The 19,386-nt window shown below is 64.6% G+C and overlaps 2 protein-coding genes across 11 annotated transcripts in view; one reads left to right on the top strand and one right to left on the bottom strand.

Annotated features, from left to right (window-relative positions):
- The window catches only part of LOC100604902 (TSC complex subunit 2), a 41,526-nt gene extending 27,903 nt beyond the window's left edge, over positions 1 to 13,623 (top strand). For 3 of the 10 annotated variants that reach the window (XM_030798935.1, XM_030798936.1, XM_030798941.1), the window contains 20 exons: positions 698 to 791; positions 967 to 1,069; positions 1,390 to 1,484; positions 2,528 to 2,656; positions 3,944 to 4,108; positions 4,204 to 4,356; positions 4,474 to 4,586; positions 5,080 to 5,292; positions 6,485 to 6,688; positions 7,339 to 7,407; positions 8,615 to 8,736; positions 9,149 to 9,636; positions 9,875 to 9,950; positions 10,154 to 10,246; positions 11,106 to 11,292; positions 11,642 to 11,781; positions 12,746 to 12,824; positions 12,964 to 13,055; positions 13,143 to 13,241; positions 13,362 to 13,623. In XM_030798935.1, the coding sequence (XP_030654795.1) occupies positions 698 to 791; positions 967 to 1,069; positions 1,390 to 1,484; positions 2,528 to 2,656; positions 3,944 to 4,108; positions 4,204 to 4,356; positions 4,474 to 4,586; positions 5,080 to 5,292; positions 6,485 to 6,688; positions 7,339 to 7,407; positions 8,615 to 8,736; positions 9,149 to 9,636; positions 9,875 to 9,950; positions 10,154 to 10,246; positions 11,106 to 11,292; positions 11,642 to 11,781; positions 12,746 to 12,824; positions 12,964 to 13,055; positions 13,143 to 13,241; positions 13,362 to 13,526 (2,879 nt within the window). In that variant the 3' untranslated portion in view covers positions 13,527 to 13,623. The remainder of the gene's footprint in view (positions 1 to 697; positions 792 to 966; positions 1,070 to 1,389; positions 1,485 to 2,527; positions 2,657 to 3,943; positions 4,109 to 4,203; positions 4,357 to 4,473; positions 4,587 to 5,079; positions 5,293 to 6,484; positions 6,689 to 7,338; positions 7,408 to 8,614; positions 8,737 to 9,148; positions 9,637 to 9,874; positions 9,951 to 10,153; positions 10,247 to 11,105; positions 11,293 to 11,641; positions 11,782 to 12,745; positions 12,825 to 12,963; positions 13,056 to 13,142; positions 13,242 to 13,361) is intronic. The other 7 variants (XM_030798937.1, XR_004026799.1, XM_030798940.1 and 4 more) reach the window with 7 other exon arrangements.
- A 905-nt stretch (positions 13,624 to 14,528) lies between these two features.
- The window catches only part of PKD1 (polycystin 1, transient receptor potential channel interacting), a 50,044-nt gene continuing 45,186 nt past the window's right edge, over positions 14,529 to 19,386 (bottom strand). Inside the window, 13 exon segments of the mRNA XM_030798934.1 lie at positions 14,529 to 14,660; positions 14,663 to 15,092; positions 15,183 to 15,488; positions 15,567 to 15,701; positions 15,777 to 16,067; positions 16,298 to 16,472; positions 16,655 to 16,780; positions 16,921 to 17,062; positions 17,349 to 17,461; positions 17,829 to 17,968; positions 18,422 to 18,616; positions 18,689 to 18,891; positions 18,970 to 19,088. Of these exon segments, the coding sequence (XP_030654794.1) occupies positions 14,626 to 14,660; positions 14,663 to 15,092; positions 15,183 to 15,488; positions 15,567 to 15,701; positions 15,777 to 16,067; positions 16,298 to 16,472; positions 16,655 to 16,780; positions 16,921 to 17,062; positions 17,349 to 17,461; positions 17,829 to 17,968; positions 18,422 to 18,616; positions 18,689 to 18,891; positions 18,970 to 19,088 (2,410 nt within the window). The 3' untranslated portion in view covers positions 14,529 to 14,625.

The following is a 19,386-nucleotide window of genomic DNA, read 5'->3' as shown; positions in this document are numbered from 1 at the left end:
CATGGTGGCGGGTGCCTGTAGTCCCAGCTACTCAGGAGGCTAAGGCAGGAGAATCTCATGAACCCAGGAGGCGGAGCTTGTAGGGAGCCGAGATCACGCCACTGCACTCCAGCCTGGGCGACAGAGCGAGACACCGTCTCAAAAAAAAAAAAGTGAGGCCGGGTGCAGTGGCTCACGCCTGTAATCCCAGCACTTTGGGAGGCCGAGGCGGGCAGATTATGAGGTCAGGAGATCGAGACCATCTGGCGAACACGGTGAAACCCCATCTCTACTAAAAACACAAAAAATTAGCTGGACGTGGTGGCGGGCACCTGTAGTCCCAGCTACTCGGGAGGCTGAGGCAGGAGAATGGCGTGAACCCAGGGGGTGGATCTTGCAGTGAGTCGAGATTGCGCCACTGCACTCCAGCCTGGGCAACAGAGCGAGACTCATCTCAAGAAAAAAAAAAAGAGGTGTGGAAGCCTTTCCTCACGGGTCACACAAATGGTAGGCCACAGCTCAAATTGGCCTGGGAGCTGTGGTTAGCTGGCCGTGGGACGGAGAGCTGAGGCCAGGGTCGGGAAAGCGATGTCCGTGTGGCTGTGGCCTTCCCTCCTCTGCAGCACCCCATCGCTGTTGTGGGCAGAGCGGCCGTGTTGGCCTTTAGAGGCGCTGCACGGGTCCGCGGCTCCCCTGACCACTGTCTCTGTTACTGCAGCTCTGGCCAGGCTGCCGCACCTCTACAGGAACTTCGCTGCGGAGCAGTATGCCAGTGTGTTCGCCATCTCCCTGCCGTACACCAACCCCTCCAAGTGAGTGGTCGCCCCAGGCCCTGTGCCTCCCAGCCGTGGCTCCGGCCAGGCCTTGCAGCAGAAAGGCCTGGCAGCCTTTGTACCCAAGGCCTGAGCGCCTCGGTTTTATGCACTTCCTGCCCTGGGGATGTTTCCCTGCTGCCAGGATGGAGTGCCAGCCCCCTTCTCATCTCAGGTTTAATCAGTACATCGTGTGTCTGGCCCATCACGTCATAGCCATGTGGTTCATCAGGTGCCGCCTGCCCTTCCGGAAGGATTTCGTGCCTTTCATCACTAAGGTGGGCCCAGGGCCGGCGCAGGCAGTGTCTCTTGGTGGGCCAGGGCTTGCTTTGCCCTTGGCTGTCCATGGTAGGGCAGAGTGACAGGCAAGCAGAGGGCAGTGGGAAGGTGTTTGGGGCTGTGCCTGTGGCGCTGGGCGCTCTGCTGGGCAGCCTGCAGGGGTTTGATGCACGCCGGGCGTTGAGAAGTGGGAGCTGGGTGCTGCCGCCTTGCCCCTAGCCTGCAGCTTGTCCCGGGCCAGGGGGCACCCGGCAGGCCTTTTGAGGGCCTCCACCCCCCATTGCCACCCCTCACTGTCTGGGCCTGTTCACTCTGCCAGGGCCTGCGGTCTAATGTCCTCTTGTCTTTTGATGACACCCCCGAGAAGGACAGCTTCAGGGCCCGGAGTACTAGTCTCAACGAGAGACCCAAGAGGTGCGGCCTGCGGGGTGTGCCTGGCGTCGGGGCGGGGTGGGGAGGGACATGGGGTTGTGGCCTGGCAGACGGTGCCTCCAAGTCAGTGAGTGGAAGTGGGTCCTGTGGCTGGGGGCCGAGGTGCCCTGGAGTATGTGAGGCAGGGTAGGACCTGGAGGGGCCGCTAACACCCCTCAGCCCCTCAGCAGGTTGGCCGTGGTGGCCTGCAGCGCAGTAGCACCGTGGCCTGGGTCCTGGCCGCTTGTGCCGCAAGCACCTACTTGTGGAATTGGGGATTGGGGTGCAAGCTGTAGGCACCTGAGCCCCTCGAAGGAGCCGGCCTTGTCTGGGGCTGCCCCTTCCTCTGCAGCCCCCAGCCTGCTGCTAGCTGGGGACTCTGCTTCATCGCCGCCGCCTTGCCAGATCGCAAAGAGCTGAGCTGGCCTCTGTGTCCTTGTTTGCATTTCATTTGAACGGCTTTCTCCTCCTGTCCCCCACCTTCCTGCCCAAGCTATTTTGGCTTTCCCTAGATGGGAATACGGCATTTTCCAGCGGGACCTCAACTTGGAAGCTGTTCTCTCCAGCCCCTGGGGGCCGGGGGCCAAGCTCGGCCATTACGGCCAGAGACTCCTTTCTGGGGTCTTGGTCTCTTTTCCTAGCAACTTTCAGGGCCTGGCCACTGAGGCCTCAGTGCCTCCTCGGTCAGAGCTGGGCGGTGCCTGCCTTCCGCGGGCGGGTGGGATTGCCTGGCCAGCACAGCCTGGAATCTGCCGTGGGGGTGACCCACACACGTTTAATTTGCACTGACGTTGTTTGTTTTGGTGTCATGCGTGAAGCCTTGTTCTCAGTCATGTTTACCAGACGTATTATCATGCATTTTTGTTTTCTGTCTCTTCCCCGCTAACTGCCCTTTGGCATGGCTCTTTTGCTCATCTCACCCGCGGGATCTCTCCATCCTGACCCTGTGGCCTGGGACCTTTCCTCCTCACCCCTCCACTGGCTTGTTCTCCCCTTCCCGGGAGCTGGGCTCTCTGGGGCGTTGGGGCTCCTTCCTCACCCGATAGTCTGAGGATAGCCAGACCCCCCAAACAAGGCTTGAATAACTCTCCACCCGTGAAAGAATTCAAGGAGAGCTCTGCAGCCGAGGCCTTCCGGTGCCGCAGCATCAGTGTGTCTGAACATGTGGTCCGCAGGTAGCGGGACTGTCGGGTGGGGGGCACGGACCCTGGAGCTTGGCCCCGTGAGCACCTGGGTGGCAGTGCATGGGGCTGCTTGCATGACCTCATCGTCTGCCCGTGTCCTCTCTGGCCATCCCAGGGGGAGCCGGTGACGAGGGGTGGAAAGGTTGCATTCTGTCCCCAGGCCCTGTATGAGCACGGGCTGGCTGCACGCATCCCCAGGCCCCCTCGGGTTGCCGCTCCGAGAGAGTCAGGCGTGCCGGGCAGCAGCCTCCCCAGGCTGTCCCCAAGGGCCGCAGTGCGGGTTGGGGGAGACACTGCTCCTGGTTTTGGCCTTTTCATATTCTCTAGGACGGACGTTTTTCCTTGGGCTTTCCTCTCACCAAGGTTTATTTTTTGTTGTAGCTGAAAGGGAAGAAGGGGCATTTGTGGAGGGTGCTGGGGTGGGGCAGCCTGGGAGGGCCAGGGTGGGGGCCAGGATCCTCCAGGGTGTGGCCTTAGTTGGTTCTCCCTGCAGTGTCCGGGTGCAAATGTGGGCTCTCGGGCTCTCGGCTGTCACCTGCCTGTGGGTCATCGCTGCTGGCACTGGCAGAGGGGATACCTGTCTCCTCCTGGAAGCCTCTTGCAGGCCAAGGGGTCCCGCGGCCCTGAGTCCATCCACCTTCTCACGTCAGGCCGGCCTCTGCTGGGCGGGACTTGGCCAGGGATTGGGGTGGTAGGGGTGCTTGACAAGGCTTAAAGCCATTTTCTAGCACATTCTGTATCATGAGCAAAATACTGCCTAGGGGCTATGAAATTTGTATCAGACTGAACCCCGTATAAGCCTCTTCCCTGTCACTGGGTGTGGAACTCAGGCAGCTGCTCGCCTGCCTGAGGGTGAGGGTGAAAGGCCACGCGGGGATCCCAGACCTCTGTGTGCTTGCCGGAGGCAGCCTGCGGGCAGAATGCAATCTGGGCCTGTCTGTGTGGCCTCCGCCTCTCTGCATGACTACACTGTTTCGCCACGAGGCCATAACCTAGTGCTCCCGTGGGCTTCGGTGAGGGGGATGTCGGTCTCTCTAGCCTCCTGAGTCTGCTCCAACCAATAGGCCTGGTCTTCCCCACCCAACGTCTCCCCGTTCTCTGGGACGATGTGGTCCACGTGATTCTCAAGCTGAGGCTCGCTGGGCCGCCCACGCCCTGTTGGGGTCTTTCCGAGCGAGGTCCTCGGCCGTGCATGCGTTGAGCTTTGGCCCCTTGGTGATAGGTGGCTCGGCCCGCCCTGCCTGGCACCCTGACCCTGGTCATGGCCTCTCCCTCCAGCAGGATACAGACGTCCCTCACCAGTGCCAGCTTGGGGTCTGCAGATGAGAACTCCGTGGCCCAGGCTGATGATAGCCTGAAAACCCTCCACCTGGAGCTCACGGAAACCTGTCTGGACATGATGGCTCGATACGTCTTCTCCAACTTCACGGCTGTCCCGAAGAGGTCCAGGCGGCACTCCCGGGCTGGGCGGGCCTTCGGGAGCCGAGGCGTCCGGGAGCTCCACGGGCGAGCTGGGTTTCATGCTCCCTGTCTTCTAGGTCTCCTGTGGGCGAGTTCCTCCTGGCGGGTGGCAGGACCAAAACCTGGCTGGTTGGGAACAAGCTTGTCACTGTGACGACAAGCGTGGGAACCGGGACCCGGTCGTTACTAGGCCTGGACTCGGGGGAGCTGCAGTCCGGCCCGGAGTCGAGGTGACTGCACCTTCCTTCCCTCCGCGCCTGCCAGCCTCAACACCGGATGTCCCGAGCCCAGGCCCACGTGGCACCCTGGGGACTGAGTCCACCCTGTGCGTGGGATTCTCTTCTCAGCTCCAGCCCCGGCGTGCATGTGAGACAGACAAAGGAGGCGCCGGCCAAGCTGGAGTCCCAGGCTGGGCAGCAGGTGTCCCGCGGGGCCCGGGACCGGGTCCGTTCCATGTCGGGTGAGCCTTGGCCCCAGCCACCTCCACACAGGCACCAGGGCTCCCTCAGTTGCTGCTGCTGGTCCCAGTGTTCAGGAAGGCCCTGAGCCCAGGGGCCGGGGTGGCTGGCTTCAGGCCCGGCCCACGGCCTGACCCTGCAGTGAGGCTTCCACAGCTCACCCCACAGCCGTGGAGTGGTGGAGTGTGGCCCGCTTGCTGCAGAGGGGCCTGCTCTGGGAGCTGCTGTTTTCTGCGGGTTTTCAGCCCGGCTCCGTCCTGGAGCCCCTCTCTGCTCCAGCGAGCTGTGGTCTGACTGCAGGACAGGTTCTGGGTCCCTCCCTGTGGCCCTGGGTCCACTGAGGCCAGCGCTGTGGTGGGCTGTGCCCCGAGGGCAGAGCTGCACCCTCTCTGGCTCCCTGTGGCACTAGCCTTCCAGGCCGGGGGCAGCATTTAGCTTTATCTGGTGGTTTGCATCAGGTAGCTGGTGGTCACCCGTCCTCTGCCTCCTCTTCAGGGGGCCATGGTCTTCGAGTTGGTGCCCTGGACGTGCCGGCCTCCCAGCTCCTGGGCAGTGCCACCTCTTCAGGACCACGGACTGTGCCAGCCGCGAAGCCTGAGAAGACCTCAGCTGGCACCCGGGTTCCTGTGCAGGAGAAGACGAACCTGGCGGCCTGTGTGCCCCTGCTGACCCAGGGCTGGGCGGAGATTCTGGTCCGGAGGCCCACAGGTACTGGATGGGGCTGGCGTGAGCCCCACCCCTCTGCCAGTCACCCACAGAGCTGTGCACACTCGGGCGATTGCAGACTTGGCCCTCTTGGGGCATTTTGGGGTAACTTTTTTTTTTCTTTCTTTTTTTTTTTTTTTTTTGAGACAGAGTCTCGCTCTGTTGCCCAGGCTGGAGTGCAGTGGCGCGATCTCTGCTCACTGCGAGTTCCACCTCCCGGGTTCACGCCATTCTCCTGCCTCAGCCTCCCGAGTAGCTGGGACCACAGGCACCCGCCACCGCGCCCGGCCAGTTTTTTTGTATTTCTAGTAGAGATGGGGTTTCACCGTGTTAGCCAGGATGGTCTTGATCTCCTGACCTCGTGATCCGCCTGCCTCGGCCTCCCAAAGTGCTGGGATTACAGGCGTGAGCCACCGCGCTGGGCCATTTGGGGGTAACTTTTAAGTCTCCAGAGGTGAGCTGTGAGGGGCGATCCAGGTGGCCGAGATGGGGCAGGGGCCTGTGGCGAACCAAGTGGCTTCCACGGCAGAGTTGCCCTCCCCGCCTGGAGGCTGGAAGTCTGAGATCAAGGTGCTCCTCGGCAGGACGTGCTCCTCAGAGGCCTCAGTCCTTGGCATGCAGACGGTTTTTTCCCCATATCCTCACAGGGTCTTTCCTGGGTGTCTGCGTGTTAATCTCCTCTTAGGAGGAAACCAGTCGTGGCTTAGGGTCCACTCTGGTGCCTTGCTAGCCTTAATTACCTTTCTGAAACCCAGTCTCTGGAGACAGTCCTGTTCTGAGTTTCTGGGGTTGGGACTAAAGCACACCAACATGGGGGCACAGCTCAGCCTGTTCCCAGGGGCAGAGGGAGCCTCCACAGAGGCCCAGAGCCCGGGGCGCCTGGGTGTGCTGTGGCTGAGGGGTTCGAGGAGTAGGGTTTCCAGCCCTCGTGGAGGCCTTGGGTCCAGACTGTGAGGCTGTGGGCTGGAGGCTGCCGCTCCGAGGTGCCTGGCCGAGCCTGGTTTCGGGGCAGGGGCTGATCGGGGCAGCAGGGTGGGTGGCCGCCAGAGCAGCGCTGGCTCCGACATCGTGGTCCTGAGGATTGTGGGAGGGAGCATCGGCAAAGCCAGGGCCCAGGCCAGGAGGCCTCCCGGGGGGCCAGGGATGGGTAAGCGGAGGCGCTGGCCTCAGGCCAAAGGTGCTGCCGCCTCCGCAGGGAACACCAGCTGGCTGATGAGCCTGGAGAACCCGCTCAGCCCTTTCTCCTCGGACATCAACAACATGCCCCTGCAGGAACTGTCCAACGCCCTCATGGCGGCTGAGCGCTTCAAGGAGCACCGGGACACAGCTCTGTACAAGTCACTGTCGGTGCCGGCGGCCAGCACTGCCAAACCCCCTCCTCTGCCTCGCTCCAACACAGGTGAGTCGCATGGCAGACCTTGGCACGGGCTCTGCTCCCACTGGCCTGGTGCTCCTGGTGGTGGCGATGTGGCTCTTCTCTGCTGAGGGCGCGCACATGGCTGAGAGTGGTTCCTGGCCTGCCTCAGCACCATCGTCCTCCGGCGTTTGGGAGGAGGCTGACCCCTGGGAGGTGCCTGCCCCCTGGGAGGTGCCTGCCCTGCTCAGGAAGTTGGAGCTGGCAGCGTCAGAAGCAGTAGGGGGCCCTGTGGAGCCTCTGCCCAGCACCCTCCGTGGGGGTCCAGCACTGCGGGCTCCAGGTGGCTCTGCGGCAGCCTCCCTCCCTGCCTGGGCCCGGGGTTGGACCCCTGAGCCCGCCTGCGCACTCTCGGCCCCCATCCCACTCAGCACTATGCTTCTCACCAGACCCTCTGGCCCTTCCCTGTGGCTGCAGATGCACTTAGCGGCCTAGGACGTCTATTCACGGGAGGAGGGAGGCAGTGCCCTCCTCAGGTCTGCCCGAGCAGCTTGTAGTGCTGGGCCCCGTGCGTGCCCCTGCTGGCCGCTGGCCCTGCCCTCTCTCCTCTGCAGGCACGGGGCCTGTGCTCTCTGCTCGACCTGTGTGTAGCCCCTCCTCCTGCTGACGTGGCCGCACACGGGCTTCCCTTGCAGTGGCCTCTTTCTCCTCCCTGTACCAGTCCAGCTGCCAAGGACAGCTGCACAGGAGCGTTTCCTGGGCAGGTATTGGCGCGCCTCTCAAAGGGAAGCGGTTCGCTGCAGAGCGCCACTCTGCCTCATAGATGCTGTGCTCATCGCCTCATCCGCCCACCCCCATGGTCTGTCTGCCTCCATTGCCCTGGGGAGCAGGTCCCGACTCGCATGAGGACGTCTGTGCGGGACGCCTTGGCTTGGCCAGCGGGATCCCCTTGACTTGGTCCCTTTGTGGCTGAGCCCTGTCCCCGCGCTGTGCGAGCACTCCCGGCCCAGCTTCAGGCCTGCGGGGTGCGGGTGGCCTAAGTCTCCATGGTGACATCAGCTGAGCTGCAGACTCTGACGGGTGGCAGCTGTCGAGGGGGAAGCCCGCCCCTGGGCCTCTGCCGAGCTGGCCTTGCGCTGGCCCATGGTGGCTCCCCTGGCCTCTGGAACCCACAGATGGGGCTGCCTCATGTCCCAGGTTGACCAAGGGCCCTGCAGACCGACCTCTGCCTGTTGCCCCCAAGCGCTGGTGGGGAGTGCTGTGACCTGCATGGTGCTCCCCCGCCAGGTCTGCACGTGCAGACAGGAGCTGGTTTGGAAGGGCTGCGTGGGACGGGCCCTGGGGCAGCTGACTGCGCGTGTGCAGGGCTGTGTGGGTGCCCCGGGGGCTGTGATGGTCCCCTCTGTTGCTGCTTCTACTTCCTCTCCCCCTGCCCTGACGTTGGCACAGGAAATGCTGCTTTGGGGCCTCCCACCATCTCTCTTTAGTGTCCCCAGCTGTGAGTCTGGCTTGGAGTTGGAGGGTGAGCCTCTGCTCTTTGGAGCAGGCTCCTAAGTCTGTTTGCAAACAGGGACTTCCCCCACGTCACGGAGTCTCCACCGCTTTCCTCGGTTACAGAGGGCTGGTTTCAGGCTCCCGCTCTTGCAGAGCTGAGGCCCGTCAGGCGGAGAGTGTCTTGCCTCTGCCTACCTGGAGGCACGGGTGGCTGCTGGTGGACACTAGGGTGGGCAGAGCCGATTGCCTGCCCAACCCCCGGGAGCTCATGCAGGAGAGGCCTGTGTCAGGGTCACGCCCAGGCCCTCCCAGCGTCCTCCCTGCCCGCTCGGTGGATGGCAGCAGTAAGCAGAGCCCTGGGGAGGCTCCGCAGGGCTGCTGTCCCTCTGCTCAGGAGAAGGCTGGTTCTCGGAGGCCACGTCAGCGCCAGGGCCTGGCCCAGCCCCACATCCAGCAGCCCCGTCTGTGTCCTCCCAGACTCCGCCGTGGTCATGGAGGAGGGAAGTCCTGGCGAGGTTCCTGTGCCAGTGGAGTCCCCGGGGTTGGAGGACTTTGAGGCAGCGCTAGGCATGAACAGGCGCATGGATGCCTACAGCAGGGTGAGTGTGGCTCAGAACCTGGACCCTCCTGAGCTCGGGGGGTTCCTTCGGGGAGGCAGGGCTCTGCGTGCTTGTGCCTGCACCCGGGGAACTGGCTCTGTTAACTTGGGTGAGATGTTCTTCCACATCCCTCGTGCACAGACGGTCTGCACTTCCCAGCCTTCCACCTGGGCTGGCCCTGGCTGCTGGGCAGCCCGTGGTCTCAGGGGATGCTGATACCTTTGCTCACGCAGTGTGGGGCACAGCTGGTGGCAGTGCTGCTGCGTCACGGGCGGGGGCCATAGCTTGGTGCTCGGGCTGGTCTGTGGCCCTGAGACAGAGGACAGAGAGGGCCTCGCTGCCTCCAGGTCAACCCCAGGTGGGCTCGAGGGCGCCACCTGATGGGGGTTCTCTTCGGGATGCTCCTTTCTAGTCATCCTCAGTCTCCAGCCAGGAGGAGAAGTCACTCCACGCGGAGGAGCTGGTTGCCAGGGGCATCCCCATTGAGCGAGCCGTCTCCTCGGAGGGTGGCCGGCCCTCTGTGGACCTCTCCTTCCAGCCCTCGCAGCCCCTGAGCAAGTCCAGCTCCTCTCCCGAGCTGCAGAGCCTGCAGGACATCCTCGGGGACCCTGGGGACAAGGCCGACGTGGGCCGACTGAGCCCTGAGGTTAAGGCCCGGTCACAGTCAGGGACCCTGGACGGGGAAAGTGCTGCCTGGTCAGCCTCAGGCGAAGACAGTCGGGGCCAGCCCGAGGGTCCCTTGCCTTCCAGCTCCCCCCGCTCGCCCAGTGGCCTCCGGCCCCGAGGTTACACCATCTCCGACTCGGCCCCATCACGCAGGGGCAAGAGGGTAGAGAAGGATGCCTTTAAGAGCAGAGCCACAGCCTCCAATGCAGAGAAAGTGCCGGGCATCAACCCCAGGTGGGCCTTTTGCTTCCGGGCGGGGCTCCTGACACCCGTCCTGCGGGAACCTGGTGCCTCAGTTGCCCCAGGCTGAGCAGGCTGGGGTAGGGTCCTTGTGGCCTATGCCCTAAGGCTGGCCGGAGCCCGTGGGAGGGCAGTGGAGTGGGAGATGGCCTGGCTCTGTGTTCCTCCCTGTGGGCTGTGGCTGCCCTGGCCAGGCCCTCACCTGGGTGCCCACCGTCCCCTCCCTGTGCAGTTTCGTGTTCCTGCAGCTCTACCATTCCCCCTTCTTCGGCGACGAGTCAAACAAGCCAATCCTGCTGCCCAGTGAGGTAGGCGTGGCCTCCCTCTCCTGCAGTCTGCTGGGGCTGTGTGGCTCGCGTGAATGGTGGGGGCCCAGCTCTGCTGCGCAGAGCTCAGGCTTGCAGAGGGCTCTGGCCTCAGCTCCCTGTGGCAGCCTGCTGTGGCCGGCCTGGGTGGGGTGGCCTCCCGTGGACGGGCATCTGGGGCTCAGGCAGGGTTCTGTGTGCCACAGTCACAGTCCTTCGAGCGGTCGGTGCAGCTCCTCGACCAGATCCCATCATACGACACCCACAAGATCGCCGTCCTATATGTTGGAGAAGGCCAGGTGAGGCTGCGGGGCTGGCCTAGGTGCCTGGACAGGGCCAGCTGGGCCTCAGCCTGCAGGGGGTGGGAGTCTGGGACCCCCACGTCCCACAGAGCTCCACATTGCTGGGTCCCCTAGAGCATGAAGTGCTCATTGAGCTCCATGCCAGGTGCTGTTCTGAGTGCTGGGGACCCAGGCACGAGTGACAGGTCAGCGTGTGAGCACCCGGCACACCAAGGAGTGGGAAGGACCGGGTGGGTGGCACTGGTCGCAGGGCTGGGGAGGGCACTGTTGGTCAGTGAGCTGACAGCTGAGCAGTGAGGGAGCGGGCGGGGGAGCCTGCATAAGGGGTGGGGGCATCCCGCACACCCGCAGCAGGTGCAGAGGCTGGGGCCACCCTACCCAGCTTGAGCGCTGGTGCTGGGCGACCACGGGAGCCGACAGGGTAGGCAGCCTCAGCAGCCTTCATCCCAAGGGAAAGGGCAGGGCCTGGGCTGCTTCTGAGCAGAGGGCATATGGCCTGACTCAGCCGAGTCAGTGAGTCCCTCCTGCTGTGTGGCTCATGGAGGTGGGTGGTGATGGTTCCTGTGGGAGTGGGGTAGGCCCCTGGGGACAGGCTGCTGAGGGCCCAGGGCCCCGGGTGTGCTTTGAGTGTGGAGCTCCCCGATTTTGCTGGCCGGGCGCACACGGGGCTGAGGGAAGAGAGGGAGTCAAGGATGACACCCGGTGTCTGGCCTGGGTGGCTGCTGGAATGGATGGTCCTGTCTGCCTCAGGGATCAGAGTGGGGCTCCTGGCAGAGCCTGCTGGGCACCCCCACCCTCTGCAGGGCAGGGCCCAGCCAGGGAGTGATGCCACCCTGCCTCTCCCCTCTCCCCACAGAGCAACAGCGAGCTCGCCATCCTGTCCAACGAGCATGGCTCCTACAGGTACACGGAGTTCCTGACGGGCCTGGGCCGGCTCATCGAGCTGAAGGACTGCCAGCCGGACAAGGTGTACCTGGGAGGCCTGGATGTGTGTGGTGAGGACGGCCAGTTCACCTACTGCTGGCACGATGACATCATGCAAGGTATGGCCTGGCCCCCACCTGCTCCTGCTGCCCCAGGCCTCAGGGCACAGCTCCCATCCAGTCCTGCTACCCCACGCCCTGGGGCATGGCCCCGGCACCACCTGCTCCAGCTCCCCATGTCTCAGGTTCTAAGCTTAACAGCATGGGCATGGAGGCAGTGATGGGGCTGGTGGCTTTGAGTCCCGAAGCCCTGTGCCTGGGGAGAGCCGAGGGCCCCTGGCCAGACACCAGAGGACGTGGCCTCCGCAGGCACCCACAGCCCCTGGAGGAATCAGGAGGTGCCCCAGTGCAAGGCACAGAGGGCCTCAGCACTGGCCCGACAAACCCATCTGGCCCTGCTCACCCTCAGCCATCTTCCACATCGCCACCCTGATGCCCACCAAGGACGTGGACAAGCACCGCTGCGACAAGAAGCGCCACCTGGGCAACGATTTTGTGTCCATTGTCTACAATGACTCCGGCGAGGACTTTAAGCTCGGCACCATCAAGGTGAGTGAGGGGCTGTCAGTGAGGCTGGGCCCCAGGCAGGTGCCCACTGCTGTGTCCTGGGTTGGTGGCAGGTCCTTCTCCCTGAGCTTCGGTCACGAGGAACATGAGGAGAAGGCCGCATTGCTCAGGGCCCCATGGGCACGAGCTTCAACCCGAGCCTGAGTTTCATCATCTGTGCCATGGAGCCTGTGGCCCCTGCTGCTGAGTTTTTCTCAGGAGTAACTGGCAAGTGCAGACTGGGTGTGCTGGGTGGGCAGTGTAGTTGCTGCTTCCTGCCTGGCACGGCCCTTGGGCCCCCACAATCTCCCCAGTGGCAGCTGTCAGGCTGCTCGCTTGGTTATTGCCATGCACCACTAGGCAGCAACCAGTGTCACCCTCTTCCTGGAGGTGGGCTGGGTCGGCCAGTGTCACACAGTGTGGTTCGGGTGAGCCCCAGCATGGCGGGGAGAGCTGGCATGGCCCAGGCAGGGCAGGTGGGCTGGAGGCCTCACTCCAAGGGCCCCAGGATGCTGAGGCAGCCACTGAACCAAAACCCCAGGGCTGCCAGTCAGAGTCCAGGAGGGGCAGGAGCATAGGGAGGTGGGCTCTGCCAGATGCCAAGACGACCAGTTGGGGGCCACCTGGGAGGCTGAGGAGGGTGTGGTGGTGCTGAGATGGGGTGCACGGCACACTTCATGGCTGGGTGGACAGATTTGGATGTGTGGCTGCAGACACCCTGGGGGGCCCAGTGAGTGGAGGTGTCCTGGGCTGTGGCTGCAGCATATGCGGGTGCTGGGCCCAGATGTGCAGGGGGCTTGGCCTGGGGGAGGCCAGACAAACACAGCCCCGCTGCTGGAGGGGAAAGTTCAGGGGCAGATGCCGCCCATGGCGCTGACAGGCGTCTAGCAGTGCAACCAGGCAGTGGCCGAGCGTAGCCTTTAGCACATGCTGTGTGCGGGGACGACCCCTTCTCTTGTCTGGGCAGGGCCAGTTCAACTTTGTCCACGTGATCGTCACCCCGCTGGACTACGAGTGCAACCTGGTGTCCCTGCAGTGCAGGAAAGGTAGGGCCAGGTGGGGCATGGCAGCGTGGAAAGGTAGGGCCGGGTGGGGCCCTGCAGTGCAGGAAACGTAGGGCTGGGTGGAGCCCGGCAGCGTGGCGCCAAGGGCCCTGGGCCTGGCATGACCACCAAGTCTCCCCAGACATGGAGGGCCTTGTGGACACCAGCGTGGCCAAGATCGTGTCTGACCGCAACCTGCCCTTCGTGGCCCGCCAGATGGCCCTGCACGCAAATGTGAGTGGGGATGGGTCCAGGCGTGAGCTGGTGGGACAGGCCAAGGTGCCACCTGATAGTGAGTTCACCCCCTGCCTACGTCCCCAGATGGCCTCACAGGTACACCATAGCCGCTCTAACCCCACCGACATCTACCCCTCCAAGTGGATTGCCCGGCTCCGCCACATTAAGAGGCTCCGCCAGCGGGTAGGGAAGATGGGGCTCCCTCCGCGGGGTGTGCTGGCTGCCCAGGCCGTGGGGCGGGTGTGTGGGCAGAGCAGTTGCCACGCCTCCCAGACTTGCTGCCCAAGCTGCCTCTACCTTCAGATCTGCGAGGAAGCCGCCTACTCCAACCCCAGCCTGCCTCTGGTGCACCCCCCGTCCCACACCAAAGCCCCTGCACAGACTCCAGCCGAGCCCACACCTGGCTATGAGATGGGCCAGCGGAAGCGCCTCATCTCCTCCGTGGAGGACTTCACCGAGTTTGTGTGAGGCCAGGGCCCTCCCTGCTGCGCTGGCCTTGGACGGTACTGCGTGTCAGTGAAATAAAGTCCTGGCCCCAGTGCACAGACAGGCGAGACTGCAGTCAGACAGCTCTTTTATTGACTTTGTCTGCTTGGTGCGGGGGTGGGGGGGGGTGTCGAGGCTCTAGCAGCGGCCGTGCCCACAGAAGTGGTACACAGAAGCAGGCGCAGCCAGCTCCGAGGGCCTTGGGGCTGCCTGGGCCACACGCACACACACACGCACACGCACACACGCTCACCTTCCTCCACCCTGGGAGCCAGCCCCCAGGAGGAGTCTTTTCCTCTAACCACCCTGGGGTCCTCTGACATGCCTAGTCCTGCTCCTCACCCAGACCCGATGCCAGCAGGCCTGGGTGCTGCTCTCTTGCTACCTGGCCTGGGGCAAGGGAGGATGACAAGGCCTCTGGGGTGATGAGAGTGCCTGTCAGACAGAGAGCTGTGCCCCCAGCACCGGCCCAGGGCCATGCTCGCATCCAAGCAGCAGCCAGGCTGCCGTAACCCCGCCACACCTACCAAGCGCAGACAGGTGTTGGGGGAGGCCAGCTCTGGGCGCAGGCCCCTCAGCCCTAGTGAAAATAGTGACATACAAAAATATATACATTTTAACACCATATAAATTACTGACACAACACACACAGTGAGACGGTGCAGGGAGTACGGTAGGAACGGGAGAGGTAATAACTTAGGGGCAGGGTGGCGGCAGTGCAGGCTAACCCTCCCTGAAGCCAGCAGCCTTAGCAATGGGGGACATCTGCCCAGGGGGTGGGGCCGGGCACAGCCCGCTGTACCTGAGGACTCGGGGAAATAAATTAGCATCTCAGAGGCTGGAAACCGTCCAATACTGCTGTGTCCTCCCCAAGGGAGCCGGGGAGGGGACCCTGGGTCCTGGTTGGCCACACAGCCTCTTTAAAGTGCTGAAGCCCACAGGCAGACAAGACGCCCCTGCCTGCTCTCTGGGGAACCTGCGTGCAGCCATTCTGCCTGGCCAGAGGCCTTGAAGGTGGCAGAAGGTAATACTGAGCGGTGTCCACTCTGACTCCACAGCCCACCCCCGCCAGGGAGGGGGCCTAAGTGCTGCTGGGGTGGACCTTGTTCTTGGCCCCAGGGGTGTCCTGCTGGGGCCAGTGGCCAGGTCCACACCCCAACTGGCCCGGGCAAGGCGGCTGGGCAGGGCTGGCCGCAGGCCCAGGGACGGGCCACGGGAAGGTCCAGCGGGGGCCCGGCTGCTCCTGCGGCCTTGCAGGCTGTGCAGCTGCTGCTCCAGCTGGTAGACGTCCTCTGTGGCCTGGTTGAGTCGGTCAAACTGGGTGAGCAGGGCCTCGAACACGGCTTGGAGGCGCGAGGGCTCGGGCTCACTCCTTGTCCCCAGCCGGCCCAGGCTCACGCTCAGCCCATCCAGCTGGCTGGAGGAGGTGGAGGGGTGTGAGGCATCGGAGCCAGCGCTGGGTGGGGGCACATCCGGGGATACCTTGGAGCCCCTGGAGGAGCGAGAGGGCAGCGGCTCCATCCCTTCAAAGCGGACTTTGTGGCGGAACTGGGGGCGGCACAGGGGCTCAGTCAGTCCGGCTGCACCCTGGGCAGAGCCCAGGGCGTGTCCCTCTCCCCCCCACTGGGCCGTACCCACCTCCTTGACCTTGCTGAGGCCCATCCAGAGGCGCAGCCTGCGCAGGAACAACTCCACCATCTCGTAGTCCTGGGGCTCCCAGGCCGGCCGGTACAGCTCTCCACGCAGGGCGTGGTAGCGCCAGCGGAGAATAACAGCCCCCAGCCGTAGGGCGCCCCACAGCCGCAGCGCCCAGAGCCCCACACACAGCAAGGGTGACAGGTCCCAGGACTCGGCAGGACACAGGGGAGAGAGCCCGGACCCAGGGCACAGCACCAACAGGGCCTGGGCCACGCTCCAGAGGGAGTCCACACAGGAGGACACGAGCTGCGGGGAAGGTGGCACCAGTGAGGACGTGCAGCTGAGCTGAGCTAAGACGCCCTCCCCGGCCGCGCAGTCACCTACCAGGACGGCCAGCTGGGCGTAGGCTACCCCGAGCACCACCAGGCCCAAGGTGACCCCCAGGAGCTCTGGCAGAGCTCGGCATAATGTCTTGCCAAAGACGGACCACTGGCGCACGAAGCGTAGCTGCTGGGCAGCCTGCGGACGAGAAATCTGTCCGCTTGCAGCCCTGGGGTCTGCGCCCAGCCCCGCGCCCACCGGCCCAGCCCTCACCTTGACCAAAAGCAGGAAGAGCAGCGAGGCCGCCAGGCCACGGGCTGCAGAGCTCAGCTGCGCCACCTGGTCGAAGCTAGTGAACCGGCGCGGGCGGCCGCGCACGAAGCGGGTCCACTGGCGGTCGGCGGCACCCAGCTGGGCGAGGCGTACCAGTGCCGTGGCCGCCGTCAGCGCCACCAGCAGCCACCGTGCCCAGGCTTTGGGCTGCAGCACGCGCCAGCGCCCTTCCCTGTGCCAAGTACGGGCCTCGGCCACGGCGAAGTGCAGCGCGAATAGCAGCAGGCACACCTGTGGGGGTCGGGGTCAGGAGGGCGGGCGGGGCGCTGCGAAGACGGGACCCTGCGGGGGGGGGGGGGTAGGACCCTGCGGGGGGTAGGACCCTGCGGGGGGCGGGGCCCTGCGGGGGGGGGGGGGGGGGTGGGACACTGCTGGGGCGGGGGCCCTGCGGCGGGGTGGGACGCCGCGAGGGGGTGGGACGCTGCGGGTGGGAGAAGCGGGGTCTGGCCGGGGACGCGTACCGAGGTGAGTAGTGGCAGCGAGAGGCCCGCGCTGAGGCGGCGCATTGCAAAGGGGCGCACGCTGAGGGCGGCCAGGGCACGGCCGGCCGCTGGGAACTCGAGGCGCAGCGTGACGGCGGCATGCAGCCCCACGGCCGGGCTGTAGCGAGTGAGCTCCACAAACACAGCGCGGCTCCTGCGCAGAGGGTGCGGGTCAGTGGGAGTGGGTGGCAGGGCGGGAGCTGCGGCGACCGCGCAGTGCAGGCGTGGTTGAGGGGCTGTGGAAGCCGCCTAGGCCAGCGGAGGCCGGAGGAGTGAGGGTGGGCTCTTGGCTGGTAACTGCAGCCACCCCGGAGAAGGCAGGGGGGGAGCTCCCACCTGTTGTCCAGCCAGTTGTGAAGCTGCAGGAAGCGCAGCCGGTCGCGGCTCTCCTCCAGGCTCAGGCCCAGCTCCTGCACGTAGCCCCCACTATCATACACGGCACAGGAGCCCCAGGACCACGCCCTGCAGGAGAGGGGTGGCGTTGGTGCTGCACCCCAGCCCTTCCCACACGCCGGAGCCAGGCTAGTCAGGAGGTCAGGGCACTCCTGGAGAACTACTCCCTTGCCCTTGGCACAGACGCCTGGGGCCCTCGCTCTGCTCACCCCAGCAGATCCGGCGCAGAATAGGCCCATGTCCCCGAGCCATTGTGAGGACTCTCCCAGCCAACGTCGTAATCGCTGGTGCTGAAGCCTCCCGCGGCCGAGCACGTGTGGACCCTGGGGCCGGGAGGGTCTGGACACAGTGCTGAAACAGAGCCCCAGGCCGGGGCCAGGGCATCATCAAAACCCAATGGGAGTGTTTCCTGCTGGCCAGCTCGCCTGAGCGCTGGTTCGGCGCCACCCCAGGGAACCCTCCCAGCAGCCATCAATTAGACAACGTTACCATCTCTTATATACAGAGAAGGAAACTGTGGTGTTAAGAGGGCAAAGGTCACACAGCTAGGGAGCAGGGCTGATGCCAGAGCTCCGCTGAAGGCTGCTCTCCAAACAAGAGGAATAATTTAAGTCTCGGGCACGCCCTGCCAGCTCACCTTCCTGCAGCCGCACCTGCCGCAGCCGTGGGGGCCCCAGCTCTGGGCTGGACTGGTTCCCGTGGACATAGGGCAGCAGCACATGGGCCATCCATGGCCAGAGCTCCTCAGACCTGCCACAGCATCAGACACAGTCACACGCTCCAGCGCCTACTACCCCACGCCCGCCTGCAGTGAGCGGCCGCCAGAGACCCAGGGAACATGGCTCCCACTGCCCTGCTGGCCACGGCTAGACCTGGGCTTCTCAGCCTTATCCTGGGGACGTTCTGGGGCAGACAGTTGTCTGTCATGGGCCCGTCCTGTGCACTGCAAGACGCGGAGCTGTGCCCCTCGCCTCTGCCCACTGATGCCAGCAACACCTGCCTCCAGTTCTGGCAGCCACAAAGGTACCTACACATTTCCACATGTCCCCTAGGGTCTGGCTGGACTAAAGGCAAAACCAAAGCCCAGAAGACAGACGAGTGCACCGGATGCTCGTACCGCGTGATGGCCAGGAAGGCCCGGCTGTGCAGCTCCTGCTTGATGGCGCTCTGCAGACGGTAGGCATGCCCATGGCATGAGGCATCCCCATAGCTGGCCAGCAGGGTCACCAGCAGAAAAAGCATGTACACCAGGAGGCTCTGGTGGACGGGGGGCCCTGTGGTCAGCCTGGCCCCAGCCCACAGTGATCGCAGGGCTTTGGCAACGGCTGGGGCCCCCATGGCTACGGCAGGTGTGGCTGCAGGAAGGTGAGCTGGCAGCGGGCGCCCCAAGACTCCACCTGGCCACGGTAATGGCAGCACACACCCTGCCTGGAACCCCACCCTGGGGCAAGACACACAGGCCACTGCAGCGGCACTTAGGGGACTTCAGGGCCAGGCAGGAGTGGGCATTGGAGCTAGGCCCTGGCAGGGACTAGGGCAGCAGGTGGGGGGCGTGGGGTAGGAGGGAGACCGGGCAAAGGCTGCAGAGCATTGAACCCCTAAGAGCCGTCTGAGGTGAGGAAAGGGGGACGGGAGTGTCCTGCGTGCATGGGTGGGAGGTGGGAGACAAGAGACCGAGGTGGCAGGCGCACAGGGCGCACCCGGGCTCACCCGCAGCATGCCATGTAGCCTCTTGACCTTGCGGGCTTCCTCCTTGGCCAGGAAGAGTGCAAAGCCGTGGGGGGGCCGTACGCGGGGCACACGTGCGCTCACGGGCGTCACAGCCGGGCTCTCCACCAGGGTGTCATCTTCATCAGGGTGCAACCGCTTGGCCACCAGTGAGAAGTACAGGGCTTCCAGCAAGACCTGGGAAAGGGGTGGCTTCAGAGGGGTCCCCCGTGATGGAGGTCTGCAGCCTACCCGTGGCAGCCCCCTCACCTTCAGCGGCTCCCAGCCGAGGAATGAGGCCAGGAAGCTGGCGCTGCTGGACAGGAGCCACGCAACACTCACGCCTGGGGGGAAGCCGGCACCCACCCACCCTGAGACAGCCACAGCCACAGCCACCAGGAGCAGGCTGAGCCCGTGGGCCAGGGAGGCACACCAGGCCGGCAGCAGGCGCTTCCGCAGACCCTCCACCAGTCCTGGGGAAGCAGAGACAGACCTGTGAGAGGCAGCTCACAGGGAGGGGCTGGGGGCATCCCGGGGCTACACAAGCGCACCTGTCCTGGAAAGCCTCGCTGCCTGGGGCCGTTCCCAGGTCAGGCCCGGGCTGGGTGGCCCCAGCTCCCCCAGCCTCTGCAGCGCCAGCGTCTCTGTCTTCTCCCCAGGAGTGCTGGACCTGAGGGACACGGTAGGCTGTGAATTCATCCCGGCCTCCAGGAGGCAGTGGCAGCCAAGCCCATGTTAATCTGGGTGGGCAGTTTCTTGAGCCTCTCGGGTCATAGGGTCCCCCCTACAAAGAGCCGGAAGACCCTACCGCAAACGAGAGTGGGAGTGGTGCTGGGAGCCAGGGAACCAAGAGCTACTCCAGGCACTGAAGTCAGGTGTGCACCTGCGTTCCTCTCCTGCTCACTTTCTGCTGATAAACCCATCGCCCACAGCCTGACCAGCCGCCCCTACAGCGGTGCACAGTCTCT

Source organism: Nomascus leucogenys, chromosome 18, assembly GCF_006542625.1.
Source record: "Nomascus leucogenys isolate Asia chromosome 18, Asia_NLE_v1, whole genome shotgun sequence".
Classification (NCBI taxonomy): Eukaryota; Metazoa; Chordata; class Mammalia; order Primates; family Hylobatidae; genus Nomascus; species Nomascus leucogenys.
The sequence above is the reverse complement of the archived record's forward strand: the minus strand, read 5'-3'. Positions and strand labels throughout refer to the sequence as shown.